This window comes from Corvus hawaiiensis, chromosome 5 (assembly GCF_020740725.1).
Source record: "Corvus hawaiiensis isolate bCorHaw1 chromosome 5, bCorHaw1.pri.cur, whole genome shotgun sequence".
In the NCBI taxonomy this organism is placed as follows: domain Eukaryota; kingdom Metazoa; phylum Chordata; class Aves; order Passeriformes; family Corvidae; genus Corvus; species Corvus hawaiiensis.
In genome coordinates, this window is record NC_063217.1 from 48,480,781 (window position 1) to 48,497,786 (window position 17,006).

Genomic DNA, 17,006 nt, shown 5'->3' on the forward strand with positions numbered 1-17,006 from the left:
GCCACCTGGGCACACACTGGCTTATGTTCAGCTGCTCTTTACCAGCACTCCCAGGTCCTTTTCTGCTGGGCAGCTTTCCAGCCACTTTGCCTATGCCTGTAGCACTGAATGTGGCTGATGTGAGCCAAGAGCAGGATCCGGCACTCGGCCTTGTCGAACCTCATGCAATTGGCCTTGGCCCATCTATCCAGCCTGTCCAGACCCCTCTGTGGAGCCTTCCTGCCCTCCAGCAGATCAACACTCCCACCCAACTTGATGTCACCTGCAAACTGACTGAGGGTGCACTTGATCCCCTCATTCAGATTGTTGATCAAGATACAAAGATATCTGCAATTCAGGACAAATGTTCCCATATCAAAGTGCTCAGGGAAGTTTTGTTCGTAACAAGAACAAAAAATAGAAAAGTATGCCCAATGGGTATATTTGCCTTATTATTTACTTTTAAGAGATCTTCCAGGGAAGAACTTGATTTCTTAACATATGCGGATAAAAAACCAAATTTGTTAAACAGCTCTTCAATACAACATGAAAATAAAACGAAATTGTAATGGTCAAAAAAAGTCAGATGACAGGAAGAAGGCAGAGCAGAGTAAAGGTGAAGAAGTTTAAACACTGATGATAACTAACAAACTATTAAACTAGGCTTGAGAGACTTGCCTTGCTGCACAGTTTCCTGTTTGCAAACAGTGACATTTTTCTAAAAATAAGCTTTAGCTTGCACTGAAGTCAATACAGAGCAGCCTAATATTTTATGCAGGAAATCATGAAGGTAACCAGAAAGATCTTTCTGGATTCCTTTGTGGTGTTGGTGAATGCAACGAAGTCTCTCCTGAACCACTGTCCTTCTCATTTCAAGTGCCCATGCCCATTAGTCATAACATTTTCACAATATTATGGCAGCAATTAAATCAGTTATTTGCACAGAACAGTAGTATGAGGCAAGTATTTTACGTATTTTTATATATTTATGTATGTATTATATAAACATTATATAAAACGTAAGTATCTATAAAAATTCTTTTTATATAAATACAATGGGATTTATGCTTCTGATGAAATTTATCAGGTAGAACACAGCGAGCTTGCTGCTACTAAGGTGACAGGCAGCAAACCCAAGCAGGGTCCACTGTAGTGTTATGTGGGAAATATGATATTTCCTCCCTTAGCCACACACAAGTCTGCAGGTCAACAAGCAAAAACAAAGTCCAATTAAAGAGAAACTTTATTTAGTTTATGAGGAAAAGAAGACAAAGTAGAAGGACAAAGAACAGAGATATTAAAAAGCTAAGATGAGTTGCACAACAGCACCTGCAGAAGTAGCAGTTGGTATTTTGTCCAATCTCACTATTATCTCTCGGTATTTGATAGTGGTGAAAGTGTGCTGCCCATATGTAGAAGCAGAGCAAACTGTGTTGCATCAGGAATGCATGCCTTTGAGGAGACAGGTTTACATCTGACACACAAACATGAAGTAGGGCATTCAGCCATCACTCCCTATAATGGTGCCACAAAGCAAGTTTCACAGAGTACAGCACACAGCAAGGTAATTCAGCGAGAGTTATGAGAACTGTACTCGACTACATATGCTGAGAAACACGTCTGAAAAGCTAAAAATAAGTTCACCAGGTTCAAGTTCCTAGGATGAGTCTATCTTCAACAGGTAGAAGGAGAAATTACTTGTAAATACAGCTGACAAATGTGCTAACACTCCTTTTTTTTTATCAAAAGCAGCATATTAATTAGTCATGCTTATTTTTGCTCTGGTAATTCACTCATGCTCACACAGATGTATTTCCACAACACTTTGTAACATAGAATGTTCTCCTGTGGTTAAATGTTGGTTTATTAATGAATTGGTAACATTAATGTTGCATGTTGTCAGTTTTTATGTGTAGCCATTGTGCTGAGCAGTGCCAGCTCAAGCAGCTTTCTAACCTGTGCTGATACTTCAGGTACACAGTTGAAACTTACTAAAACAGACCTGCACTATGAAAAAATTCCCAGATATGGTTTGCTACCTGAGTCCCCAACAATTCTTGCAGAGGCACAGCCTGAGGACAGAGCACAGACAAAAATGGCCAGCCCTGCATTGAATATGCAGAGCAACTATCAGACCACACAGAAATTTTGCATCTGTACAAAGATATTTCAGACAGCTTCCTTCAGGCTAAAATGGCTTGTTTCAGTTCATGTCAAATACATCTCAAGAAAAGAAAGAAAAAGCTACATTCATTATTGAAGTCAATAAAAAAAACTTCAGAACTGACCACTGAAAATTACGCTCCGCTCTGCCTGTACATAATTTGAGTATAGTTACTTACAAAGCACTTCAACAAGTTTCCAACTCAGAGACTTAAAAACACATTTTTGAGTATAAAAATTTCCTCCATTAAATATTGTCCATACTGGATGCAAGTTATTATATGATACTCAGTAAGTCACACTAATCCAGGAAAACTAATGCATTGAAATAAAACCAAGAATTTCAGTTGTAAAATCCAATTCAATTATATGAAATATGACAGTATTTCACTCCAAATTAGAAAGAACATACTTCAGTACCTTGAAGACTAGAACTATAAATATAAAATTATATAAAAAACTCATGTGAAAAATTACAACTTTTCAAAAAGCAAAGATTTTAGCTGAGATACTTTAAACATGGGAGTGAATTGCATACTGTTGTTACTAACAAAAACATCGTTGCAGATTCCAAAAGCAAATGTTCATCCTATATACCTGTTCAGGTGCATCTTCAAGACTGATTATCCATCTCTATAAATTTATGTTCATACTCAACCTGTTAACTTATGTTAAATGACTGGTTTTTGTGGTTTTGTTTTACATCAGGTTTTAATTACATTTTTAAGTAAAATTTAAAAGGTTTTGTTTTTTGAAAGGTGAGAGGAGGCTAGGTGTTCTATTAACAATTAATGAGTAAGAAAAAGAAATTAGTATATAGGCTTAGGAACAACATTCTTCCAGAAGAAGGCCTGCTCCTCTTTCTTACTAGTCAATAACACTGTTTTCATTGTTTTTCTGCTCCTAAGAGTTAACAGAATTCCTCCTTCCCAAAGAATTCGGAAAATACAGTGAAGTATGAATGCACACTGCAGGCAATAACCCAATAACTTTCTTTAATCTAAAACATTAGGTGATATAAGTAGAAATAAAGATGAAGATTAATTTCCATATTCTTACTGCAAATCTGAAGCAATGACCAGCACACGGGTTCAAGGTCCTCACAAGCAGGATAACATAAGACATTATGTAACGATTTTCTAACTGAATGACTGGCTATCACACTTTCTTTAACCAGTATTTTGTCAAGGAACCCAGCAGGCCAGCAGGAAGACCTTCATGTTTCTATAATATTCCACCCTACTTTTTCATGACAATGTTTTAACCGAGATGAAATCAGATCTTGTCTAAGATCTTTTCAGATCTCGTCTGAGAACATAACACATGTACAATTGCTTACCTTTCCTTCTTGCCCACTTGGAGAAGGAAAGTATCATAAATAATGCCAGGAAGGTCTTAGGTAAAAATATTTATAAAGAAACATCTTGGTATTTTGACCGTAGTCATCAGAACACTATTCCTTAAAATATACAGTAGTATTTGCTCATGTCAAATGCATGCAAATATTTTGAATATTAACAGCTAAAATAGCATAGTTTTTGTGGAGTGCATAAATTCTTCATCGTAAACTCTTTAGGAAATAAAATCTTTGCTTCATTGTAAAACTTTAGTTTATGCTAAATATGCCATTTTATTTCCAAAATCCGAAGTTAGTGAGGATTAAGAGCACAAAAAAATGTAGCTTCTCACCTTTGTCTTCATGTAGAATGGCGATGACTGGTGAATGGGCAAGTCCATGAGGCTATTGGAATTTGTGACACTATTACTGTTAGCATGTTCATCTTCTCTACTGCTGTCATCAGACTGATCAAAATCATCACTGTCCTGGTCCATTTCCTCCTCCTCTTCCACCTCCTCCTCTTGATCACCAGCATGTTCATCATCATCTTCTTCTTGGTTACAAGTAGAATCTTCATCCACTGTAATAAGTCTATTATTATTTTCTTCTAACTGTTCCTGCTGAGACTCATGCCTGCCATCAAATCCAGGTTCTTCTCCTCCTATCTCCCCATTCCTCCCAATGTGCTGCTCCTCTTGTTGTCGTCTTTGCTGCTGCTCCTCCTCTTCTACGACCCGATTCATCTGCTCCTCATCTACTTGGCTTGAGGAAGCATTACCTCGAAGAGATCCACCAGTTCGCCGCCTCTTGCTGCCCACAGAGAGCAGTTCCTGATTCATTTCCAAAAGCCAGCTTGCTACTTCTTGGACCTTGGCTAGGCTATCTGAAGATGCAAATGCCTTCACATTCTAAGGAGATAAAGAAAAAGCAGAAAATTACAAAAGTTGTATTTTTTTATTAGATAAAGCAGTAAGACCCTATTTCACTTTATTATTCCTAGCAACTAAAAACTCCCAGGAAACAAGGAATAATTTCTACTTGACACACAACTAGAAAAACCCAAATAAACTGCAGGCAACTTTCTAGCAAGAGCATTATTTGTTCTGTCAAACTGTCTGATCATGGTCTCTTTAAGCACCAGATTCTGCAAAATTCAGAAGAACTAGTTGCCCTCCTAGAGAATCCACAAGAACCATTAACATTCATGCTAACAGAAGATACAAGTATGCAATACTACTTGCAAAAAATTGGACATGGATCATTTCAAACAGCATTTATTTTCCCTCTCATTTGATTACAGACTTTGTATATTATTCACAAACTGCTATTGGTCTTATGCCTTAAGAGAAGCATATTATCAGATATAATTGAAAGCTTCATTTCTTGTTATTCTAATTTCCTTTTAGATTAATAAAGGAGAGAACACCCATTAAAGAATACAGCTTTATCACTGCCAAGTCTTAAGTTGGCCAGAGAGATGCCCAGTGGTCAAAAGCAGACATCACTAGGCAGCCTGTACGGCCCAGAAATGGCATATACCTCACCTGGAAAAAAAATCACTGTTAGCAGTAAAGTTCTCCAAAGTCTAAGAAGCTACAATAATTGTTAAATGAGTCTCTGAGATGTTAAAAAAGGCCAAAATTAGGTGCATATTAATAAAAACTGAAAAATACTAACGTAATTTCCAAATTATTTATGCATTCAACTACCCACGTGCATCCAAGCAATATATAAGTACAGATGGCTAGAACACAGACTAATTCATTATTAAATTTGGTATCAGATTTCCAGCTATACAGCCTTTGAGGCTGGCACATCCAGACTCTGGTTTCCCTAGATTCCAGCAATGTTTTCAGTAGGTCAAGTCAGACACAACTCAGCAAGTAGTCAGATTCACAGGCTATGAAAGCAGTACATGAGAACATGTGCAGAGAGAAATTAGCTTAGAGCCACTGTCCTCGGGGGCCCACAGCCCACACACACCACACACTCAGCAGGCTACACTGTGAGAGAGAGATTCGGAAAGCACAACACCACAAATGCTGGAAGGGAGCACAACTTCTGAGTATCCTTGGAGTAGGAGCAGTAAAGGACATTTCCATGAGCACAGGACAATAATCTCTGAACCTCGACCACCACCACCATCACCCCCTCCTTTTTCTTAAGTCATCTATCTCTTACAGTTTAATTTTTTTTTTTTTTCAAAACACAAAACCTAGGGCCTCGGATGATGGAACAGATAAACCCCAACTTTTTTCCATTCACCTTATTGGTGATGAGGGAAAAAAGTACCAGAAACCATAGCTCTACTGTAATTTTCAGTGTGTTGTACTATAAAAGCCACAGAAACACATTTACAGATGTTTTTCAGCTCCTTCTCTGAGGAGGATTCGTAGCTGAGATTTTGCACTTCTCTGCACCCTTCTTCCTCAGGGAAACACTACTTACATCCCAAAGACAGGGTTCTCAAGTTTCCACGTATCTACCCAGGTGAAGATTCCCCCAAATAAAACCTTATAAGATCAATCACTGAAATATGTGTTCAAAGAAAGTATCCATTAAGTTCCAGTCAGTGAATGAGAAGCTAACACTAAAAGACAGTTAAGCTCCATACATTCAATGGAAGGAAACAGACTCTGTGCTGACGCTTGATTTTTCCATGGATAAAAAGCTTTAGGACACTTGGGTGCACATGACCCAAAACAGAAGCTAATGTCTCTGTTTTTATATTCAAGTGGTATCAAAACCAAATGTGTGTATTTTTCTATGTACAGTAAGGAGCACTTGAGAAAGATGCCATGAAGAGTACGCTTTCAGAGAAATGTTTTCACTTAACAGTTTTCCCCAAAGCTCAGAAACCTTAGCATGTGGGAGTGATGTTTAATAACATTTCATCAAAAGACAAGTTTGGTTGCACATATAATCTGATGTTATTAGAACTTATGTATCAGGCTTGCTACACAGTTTGGGTGTTATGAACAAAACAATACTACATCTTATTTTCTCAACTTGGAAATTTGAAGCACTAAGTAATGTAAAAATCTGTAGTAAAAAAAAAGCAAAAAAAAAGCTGAAGATGTTTACGTCTTCACAATCTAGCAATTCCAGTTTCCACTACAAATGTTTCTCTAAGTAGACATGAGTGCAGCTTAGAAGTTTAATTGCATTTTTTCAGTATCAGCAGCATTATATATGCAATTATTGGTTTAGTATGTACTTGATAAAACTGCAAATGCTGCATTTGTTTCAATAATTTAATACATACTTTCAATTGTATCTGTAAGCAACGAACATAAAAGGTCAGCTTTGAAACATTAATCAAATGCGAGAATCCGCTAAATGTTTAAGTGACAAAAATATCAGTGTTGTTACTGTTATTATACCCAAATAAAATTCCAGCCAATTAAAAATGTACACTAGTAGTATCATATATTTTTAATTATTCCTACATTTTTGAGTGACCATCAGTTCATGAAATTAGCTTTAGTCATTAGTGGTTTCCATTTTACTCTGCATCTGCACGAATAAACTCAACTTGTTTTTTCAAGAAGCCTGTAAAATACATTATCAAAATTTAATTACAAGCAGTGCTACATCAGAAATCATCAGTATGCAGAGAGGTGATGCATTTGCTAAAGAACAGATGGATGTACATTATCTGAGAGATTTGAAACATTGAAGCTGCCTTCTGTCATGTAAGTGCTTTCAGAATTAACTACTGTCAGCTAATACACAAGACACAATAATTTCCATATATAAGGTAGATAAGGAATAAGAAAGGATTATTATTTTGCTGGACAAAGTGTATTTACAAATCAGCTTCCAGAGAACTGAAATGATGTGTTTTCAGCTGATACAGTGTCTCCTTCATTTATACAGTCAGAGACTAAAATGACTCAAACCAGCAAAAATTCAGAAGAACCACTGAGGAAAACCACTGTTTTTCCTACCTGCCTCAGATCACATAGATTTTTTTTCAGACAGACACCAAAACATTGCAGTGCAAGACTTTGCATAAACATGAAAAACTCATTAAACTTGGTCAATGAATCTAAGTTGGCAATTCCCAGGTAAGTTTCTTAACACTTGCATTGCATGGGAAAACAAAATGCAAGAGACCCCTACGGAAAATGGAAGTCTCCAGACTCACCCAACAGTAAACTCAGAGCTGATGAAGGCATCCCACACTTCTATTGAAGACTGCATGCATCCCCCACCTCTATTGAATATTAAATGCTGTTTAAGCATAATTCTTCAGCTTCATCCATTATATTTTCACAGAAGGTAGATTATAAAAATAAATATGAACAACAGTTGCTCAAAACAAGAAATGTCAAGCAATACTAGAAGACTACAGGGAAAACTACTCAGGGTTATCTGCCACAACAGGTTGCATTCTGTACTGAGAGGATGACCACTTCACTTCCTGCTTTACTGCTGAAACATCTCTATCCTGCTAATACAGATACAAAAGTCGTTAAATATTTTTAACCTACAAACCCACTAACTATGGGAAAATGAAATTTCTATCAGTACTGCTTGTTTTTATTACTCCTTTTTTATCACTTGAAACTGCAAGGAATAAAGGAAATGAGGTGGATGTAGAGAGGTGGAGGTTGGGGAGTGGTGGGATTTGTTTTTTAACAAAATATAACAAATTGTGAAAAGGTTTTAAAGAATTAACTTGGAAATTAATGTATCAGACTAACTTGGATACTAACCTAAGTATCATGACAGCATTTCGTGAAAAGACAGAATAGCTACAGACACAACATGGTTTATGCACAGTGAATGCTGCTAGAACAAATCTTTTGAGATTACAGATTTAGTGGACAAAGACAATTGCACTAACACATAAACTTCTGTAGATATTTGACTAAATCGTAGCACTGTAGTGTATCTGAGCTTTTTATTGTGTTATTTAACTGTGCAATACTGAAGTGACGTAAAAGCAAAAAAGGAACATCCCACCCAAGCTAAGGATCTCCTCAGGTTTCATTTCAACATCCAAATCTACCTTCTGAAAAGAAGTATGAGACCCCTACAAGCACACTCTGCCCAAGACCGACACTGGTGCATTGGTCCTCACGAGCAATCAGCACAGTGCTGTAGGGGCAGATGTGCAAAGCTGAGACACAGCACCCACAGGATACCGGCTCTGGGAAGGGGAAATGACTTATTCCCAGAGCTGCTTGGACATCCCAAGCCTAAAATGACCCTCACAGTTGGAGCACACCTTCTGCTTTAGTTTCACCCAGAAGGTGCTTTGGGACAGCTGTGCTTCAACTCATTCTACTGGAGAGCAGGTGTGGACAATCAGGAATCAGACTTTAAAAGGTGCACTTGATCCAAACCCAAACTACCACACAAAGTGCAAATACATCTCACAAGCCAGGCTATCTAAGGCCTGCTAAGCCCGTTTGAAAAACCCCTTGCATACAAAGGGGATTTACATGCAGCATCAAGCAGGCACAAATAAGTAACACAGTTAATACTGAGACTGTGAACCGTGTTTTACTAAAGAAAAATATGTATTTGAGTATGGCCATGCTAGCTAATGTTGCAAAACACTATGAGCAAGACACGTACATGATGTATTAAAGAAAACAGTTAATTTATTGGTCTGATTACTGGCTACACAGTTTTATATATGGGAAAGATTTTGAACAATAGCAAAGTAACAAACCTGTGTTGGATACATTGCACAGATGAAGAAAATAAAAAACCTTCTGTATTTCATCAGCACGAATGAAACACTAATTTTCAGTAGCTTTTCTTCAAAATAAAATACATCATTAACAATGTATCTCGTTCTACAAGCATGCATGCTTCTTCTAAGAATGATAAATTACTTCTTCCAAACATATACATACCTCAAATCTCTCAGTCAACTCCATTATTCACAGCTCCAAGCTCCAGAACAAAATAGCAGCTAAAATGATTCCCTGCTACTACCTTACTATTAACCTCCAAGCAAAGCTCTGCCGACACTTAATAGAATAGCATGTGCAATGTTTCTGTTGTATTAGAAATTATCCTGCTCCTTTTTAACTATCTCAATATACTTTAACAATCAATAGTTTATTCAGTGCAAAGTGGCCAATGCAACAAACACTAAATGAAAGTGCTCCTCTAATTACTTACTTATGTCAAACATAAATCTGACAGCACACAAAAGAATAGATTTAGTATTCATTAAATTTAAAAAATACCACAATTAACATTTCCTGCTTAAATTTAATTAAGTCCAGCTGTATTTAATCTTCTTTTGCAGCCAGTTTTAATTATCTCCCTCTCCACTGAAATTCAGGCCCAGCTTTCCATATACCTGCTGAAGCTTTTCATCAAGTCCTGGTGTCCTGACCTCTCCTCCTGAATGTTTCTGAACAAAGACACTTCCAGGTTTCCCACCACATATGGTCTACTGTAAGATGTCTCTGCCTCCTGTTCACCTGCTTCTATTTAACCTCACAATCCTATTTCAACAGACTTTACCCCTTCTCTCCCTATTTCACCATCCAACTTAGTTTTTTCCTCCCAGGACTGCCTCTGAAAATGGCTCCCTCTCTAATCCCAGGCCTCAATTTCCCAATCCCCTTTAGCCTCCAGTGCTACTTTACAGTCTCGGACACTTTGCTTCATTCCAATCCGTTCCCCACAGAAAACAAAGAGATTTAAAAGAGAGACAATATCTGATAATACATTTGACAGAGCCACATCCCTGGCTATCAGAGGACAACTACACAGAAACCATTAAAAACAACATTTTGCTTTAACTCTGGGCATGAAAGACCTATCACGTAATCCTACCCTCTTCTGGCACAAATACATTAAGTATTTAACATGGGATAAAATATGAAATAGTACACAAAACCCACTAGAGAATAAGAATACAAAAAGCAGTTTAGAAAACAAGTAAATGCTACAAGAATTTACATATATTTAGCAGTATTTAGGCTAAGTGGCTCAGTAAGGAAATACCAGAGGTAGAAGAGAGATGAATAGACCTTTCTTGAGCAAGAGTTTAGAAGAAACAGTCTGAGCTACAAGCAGTCACATTCTTTAGATTATGATAGAGTGTGTATGATCATACAACCGCATACAAGGTTCAGGCACACACAAACACAGAACCTGGATGTGTTAGAGCTCATAAGGATTCCACAGATTCTCTTTGCAATAGCAAGAGAAGCATCAAATCTTAACGCTTTAAACCAAAGGCCTTTTCTTCCCTCTTTGTGCATTCTCAAAACAAGGGCTGCTCTGGCTAAAAGAGGGGATAATCTGAGTTGAAGTTGTAGCAGTTTTTAATGCTCTAGCACAAAGAACCACACTATAAAATGTACTAATAGAGGCTTGATGTCCAAATTAAAGCAATCAACATATAAGAGGAAGAGAGAAACAAGGGGATTTTTTTTTCTGCCAACACTTGTTTGTAAGTAACTCATGACCTTAATTCTTGTATTTGAAGTGTTTCCGAACCTCCTTGCATTTTCCTTGCTTCAAAAAGAAGAATACCATAGCAAATAATCAGTGAATAATGTCTTACAGAAGTTATGATTTTACCTTAAAATTTGACACATGAGAAAATGAGAATTACTGTGTAATGCTGTGGCAAGGATGGGGTGGAGGTAAGAGGGAAATGTGCAAGTGACCCATGAAGAAATTGTTGAAAGCCTCCATCACACAGTAATAAGAAAACTGCACTTAAAAAAACCCCAACAAAATTCTAAGTCCCTTTCCTCAAAGCCATATCCCAACTGAGAAGTTATTAATACACCAGTACAGTGTTATTGTAGAAGTGGGGAGCTCAAGTCACTCTATCAAGAACACTGTTCACACTTCTTAGCTCCCTGAAAGTCAAGACAAACAATAAAAGTCCAAAAGTTACTCTTTAATTTAAATTCTGTGTTGCTATGTTCTTATCAAGAACATTGAATGGATATAATCTAGAATAAAATCACTTGCATTCCTTAAAAGATATAATGGGAGGCAACAATCCACAGTAGGAGGAGACCTGTATTATGACTAATCTTACTGTGTTCATATAAACAATTATGTTATTTTCAGTATTTATATTAGTAATGACTGTTATGCAGAAGATGACTGGTTTGTCTTTTCACTAACAACTCTTAAAAGAAGAAGGATTAAGCTGCAAAATCTGACAAGTTAACTATCATGTGGAACTAATGAAAGGCTTCTCTCCCCTTTTCCTCAGAAAAGGAAAAGCTGAAAAAAAGCCTTGAATTATTTAAAGGGTGCCAAGTTTTCCAGCAACTACTAAAAACAAAACAGGCAAGTCCTCCATATAATCCTGCATGCTGCCACTCAATATCAAGCAGTGATTATTTTTCCATTGAAAGGACCTCTGAGGTATAAAAGCTAAGCACACAATTTTCAATTGTCTTAACCTTTCCACTTTGACAACTGTACCATTATTTGGGTTCTTATATTAAAATTTTTATCTCTCCAAATGAAAAATTCTTACCTCGAATACTAATGAATACCTGCTTATTGTTTTGCCCATGAATTAGATTACTACAAGAAGCCTGCACTACTACTGCTAAAGATCCAGCACAAGCATCCTTGTTTGCTCAATTTAGAACAGAAAGTTAATATTTCAGCCTCGCGTAAACTATGCTTTCTGTGCATACTAACAAGGCAGAGTTTCTTGCCAAAAGCAAACATTAGATCATACTTATAACAACATAAACAGAGTATCTTTAGCTACATTACTTGAGAAGCAAGTGGGCTGAAGAATTCTCAGTTTAGAAAACCAGGCAGGCAGTTTCTCATACGCCTTTCAAATTTGAAGATGCTGTTGTATAGCTACTTACCAAAGGCCAGAAGTGTACCAACAGAATCATCCCAACTCTTCATGATAGATACACATGTAACAAAGAATTTCTCTACAAAAAAGGATCACAAATCCTCTTACAGTACAAAAGGAGACTAAGTACTCCTTAAAACTTAACAGGTTTGGATAATTTTAGGTTTGAATTCAACCTTCTTTTCAAAAAGTAAGTAAACGAAGTTTGTGGCAGCTGTGAGGGCTTTCCAAGCTGGCCCAACATCTCCACAGTACTATGCATTCTGTTCTACTTTCACATGCCTTTCTGCCCCCAGACCAGACCACCTATATTCCCTGTGAGTCAGTTTTACAGCATCATCAACACCACTGCATACAAGGACCTTCCCAGCTGCCCACACCAACAACTGCTTATGATAGTTTTATACTGCTCACGGCCTTTCATCCATAGGAAATTAGTCTAAGGAGCAATGAGGATGACTCTGCTAGTCTGGCTTTCTAGTAGAGAACTTCAGTTAAGCTGTGCTGGAGTGTTACTGTGTTGTGGAAAAACTCTTCTGAATTAACACACATTAAGCCATAGGTACCAGCACATGGAACCAGAAACCTCAATGATGAAGTCCATTTTATGTGAACAGGTAATGTGATTACTATGCAGAAACAACTCCATTCTTCCCAACTGCCTAGGTGAACATGGATTTGATCCAATAGACAAGAAGCAAGATCCAATCACTAAGTGTTGAAATGAGAAAAATACAAATGGAATTAACTATGAGGATAATTACTCACTGTAATAGTTCACTAGGAAGACAGTAAATTCATCACTGCTTTAAGTCTTAAATTAGAAATACACTCCATCTTAGTTTAACACATACATTCAACAACTGCAGAACATGCAGCACAAGTGCAGCTACCAGAGCATGGTGAGCTGCCTGCCTCTCCCTGAGCATATACACAAACGAGAGCTGTTGTCACCTCCTCTCTGCTGCCACACTGACACAGAGGCAAAACGTATTACCAAACTGCTGATTAAACCCTGCCTGGTTTCAGTGCAGACTTATTTCCCAACTACTAGGCTTAACACAAAGGCTAGTGTTGTATGGCCAATACAGCCTTAACATAAATTTTTCTTCAGCATCCATAACATTGCTGAATGTGGCCCTAGGGCTGGGATGCATTTCCAGTGAGAAAACCTTAGCAGTACAGTATGCTGAACCACTTCACATATCCATTCACACAGACTGTTACCCCTCCTGGTGCTTCTTTGCGAAGCTGCATCGTAAGAGCGATACATTAATAACTTCCAAGCAGAGCTGCTCATTATTAATGCAAACTATTCGGAAGGCAAAAGCAAAACAGCATTTGGCAGCAAGACCACTGCCATTAAGACATTTGCCTGCAAACCTCAAAGTGATTTCTGAAGTACCCAACTGACTTCTCTGTCTCGGTTTCTTTCCTGTCCACTAATCATAAAAGTAATTTTGGGTGCATTTCCTGAAATTATAGGTTTTGCTAATAGTGAGTTGCAATTTTACCAGATGGCTGGCGTCCACTTCTAGCAAAATGGTAGCATGATTTCTTGCACTAAAACTACAATTCAAATGCTGCTGAAATGCAGCACAAACAAGCAGACACACAGAAGAGCAGAGACATCAAAAAACCAAAAAAAGTCATTTAGAACACAGGGCACAAAAGATGGACCAAAAAAGGTCATCTTTAACTGAAGTGGGCTAACAGACCTTGAGAACAAATAGCAGCTAAATTTAGTTGAATTTAAAATTAATTTAGTTACATGGAAACAGGAGGAAGGGCAGGAAATTAACACCAAGTACCAAATTGTCCCCTACCTCAGAGCTGTTTGAGAAAAGAGTTCTCTAATGTGGAACAACATACAAACAGATGGGAACATATATACCCTTCAGACTGAAAAGCATTCCAGTGGTTAAAAAAGTTGATGATAGCAGGATTAAAGCTGAGAAAAGTGAGAATCAAGAACTGTGACTACTATTAAAGAACGTTTTTCTTTGAGTGATTAAAACCAGTTGAAGTAAATATTCCTTCTTCAAGCAGCTCTTATACCACCTCTAATAAGCAAGAATAATCAACTCCCTTTACGCCCAAGAAGCTTCAATGCACAGAACAGCATTTTCAAGCCTGTTATAGTAATGACTAACGAAGTAAAGGAGAAGCAATGCAGGTTATGCCATGAGAAGTCCAATCTCACTATTCTGTTCAGTTGCAGGCTTCTGCGTCAGACTAACTTCCTAAAAATTATTATAAGGTTATGGTAAAAATTAAGAATATTCTACCAAGACTAAATAGCCACCCCTCAGTTTGAACTGTACAATTTTTTATATTATTCTAAGCATACAAGATGATGAGAAACAAGAGAAGAAGAATTAAACCTCCAAGTCTTTCCAAGTTATCAACAACAAATTTTACCTCAAGATCCACAATGGACAATGCTTATTCCAGGCTACTGCCCAATTTTTTTATTTTAATTTCCTGTTTTCAATTGCCCACTCTTTAAAAAAAGTCTGAAGGACAAGGCCAACAATATCCTGGGTGCATTAGGAAGAGCATTGCCAGCAGGGGAAGGGAGGTGATCCTGCCCCTCTACTCAGCCCTGGTAAGGACACCTGCAGTGTTGTGTCCAGTTCTGGACAAGAGACATGGAGCTCCTGGAATGAATCCAGTGGAGGGGAACAAAGATGGTGAAGGGACTGGAGCATCTCTGAGGAAAGGCTGAGGGAGCTGGGCCTGTTCAGCCTTGAGATGAGATGATTGAGATGTCTGTCAGTATCTGAAGGGAGCGTGTCAAGAGGATGGAGCCAGGCTCTGCTCAGTGGTGCTGAGCAATATGACACAAGCCAATGGGCAGAACCTGATGCACAGGAAGTTCCACCTGACCATGAGGAAGAACTTCTTTACTGTGCAGGTGACCATGCACTGGAATGGATGGTCCAGAAAGGTTGTGGAGTCTCCCTCACTGGAGATATTCAAGAACCCTCTGGACACAATCCTGTGCCATGTGCTCTAGGATGACCCTGCTTGAGCAGGGAGGTTGGACCAGATGACCCACTGTGGTCCCTTCCAACCTGACCCATTCTCTGATTCAGCTATCATGTAGTCCTATATGCTAGGAAAAAAAAAAAGTAGTTCTATCAGTATTGTTAAAGCAGATTGGAGCAAAAGGCTGTAATACAATATAGACAAAACCATTTCTTATTTGTGTTTTATTCACCAGTTATAAATCAAATCTCTGACATAAGAAAAGGTAGCTGGGGTCAGATTGGGGTAGAAAACATGCAAGCAACACAAGATACAAACACTGGTGTATTTTACCATTTTGGTGGGGAAAACTATGGCTCAGCCTTATTCCTGTGAAGTTGCTCTAAAAGAACAAGGAACAATATATATATATTTATGAAGAAAGTCCATCTGTTGGCAGTCCCAATTCATATCTTATAAAATACTCAGCCATGAACGCTAAATCAGATTTTTGCAGTATCTGCTGATCAATACTGTTTCCATCCTGAATGCCGTACTTTCAAAGATGAACTCCAAATTATGTACTTTCTTCCAGAAAGTCAATGAACGTGTTAAATGCCTTTGCATCAATATCTGATACTGAAGAGCCTGTGATCTGCACTTCTTTACTTTTAATAAAAGCAAGAAATACAAAGAGAAACATAAAGGCAGCATTTACCAGACTTGCTGAAATACACTGGTTTGTCTGCATTTTCAGCACCTTCATCAGTAGAAAGACATAAGTAAAACAAGGTCACATACTACCAGAACACAGCAGAACACATTCCTTTTTCTGGTGTCTAATTTAAAAGAAAAAGTTCCAAACCAATTACAGTCTCCACATGGTATTAAAAAAACAGTAAATGCCTTCTCATTAACCTCATATCTCCAGAACACTGCCTAGCACGCATTGGTTCCTAAGTGTTATGTTCTCTGTGTCACAGAGAATCTTTATGGCACTAGATTTAAAATCTGACCTTGCAGAACAAGGCACTTGCTGACAAACAGCATGAGTGAGTGCCAGGTTTGAAGGAAGATGATATCCCAGCCTATCTAAAAGAATCTGGCCCTGGTCCAAACAGACTCTTAGCAGGCTCCACTGGAGAAATGGAAATGGTTGCAATTATTGTTATTGATTTAATGCCCTTAATATGGCTCTCTGAGAATCTTATTTCAGTAACTGATTAAGCAGTATGATTCAGCAGCAGGGCATCTGCTAACAACCTACAGATACATAGATTTCTTTGCTCAAGCTATTTCTGGGACCAGGAAAGTAAGTTTTTGTATTTGCATGTCCAGAGGTAGATAAGAATGTAAGGTGGCCTACAATATTTATGTCAGGCAGGCATTCAAACTTTCTTTCCAATTCTACAAAACCATCAACTCTATATCCCCTGTTTCTGCTCTGCAACACTTTCCTAGCAGGAAAGATGATGTGACTACAAGCAGCAAAGAGAGCCATGCTCAGAGCAGAAAAGCACTGACCACATATACAGTTAACAAATAATTTACCTGAACTACCAAATAAAAGATACTGACGCAGACAAATATAAACAAATTTAAAATTAGAAACTGGGATCACAATTTGAATGGATGAAAAACATATAGAGATTCTTTTCCGTGACTAACGTCATTTAAGATGACATTAACATGTTACTGTTATCCTGTCACAGGTTATTTCCAGCAGAG

At 37.8% G+C, this 17,006-nt stretch overlaps 1 protein-coding gene across 3 annotated transcripts in view; it reads right to left on the reverse strand.

Moving 5' to 3' along the window:
• FBXW7 (F-box and WD repeat domain containing 7) overlaps positions 1-17,006 on the reverse strand; it is a 180,081-nt gene that overhangs the window by 97,188 nt on the left and 65,887 nt on the right. For all 3 annotated transcript variants that reach the window (XM_048303624.1, XM_048303626.1, XM_048303628.1), the window contains exon 2: positions 3,832-4,389. In XM_048303624.1, the coding sequence (XP_048159581.1) occupies positions 3,832-4,320 (489 nt within the window). In that variant the 5' untranslated portion in view covers positions 4,321-4,389. The remainder of the gene's footprint in view (positions 1-3,831; positions 4,390-17,006) is intronic.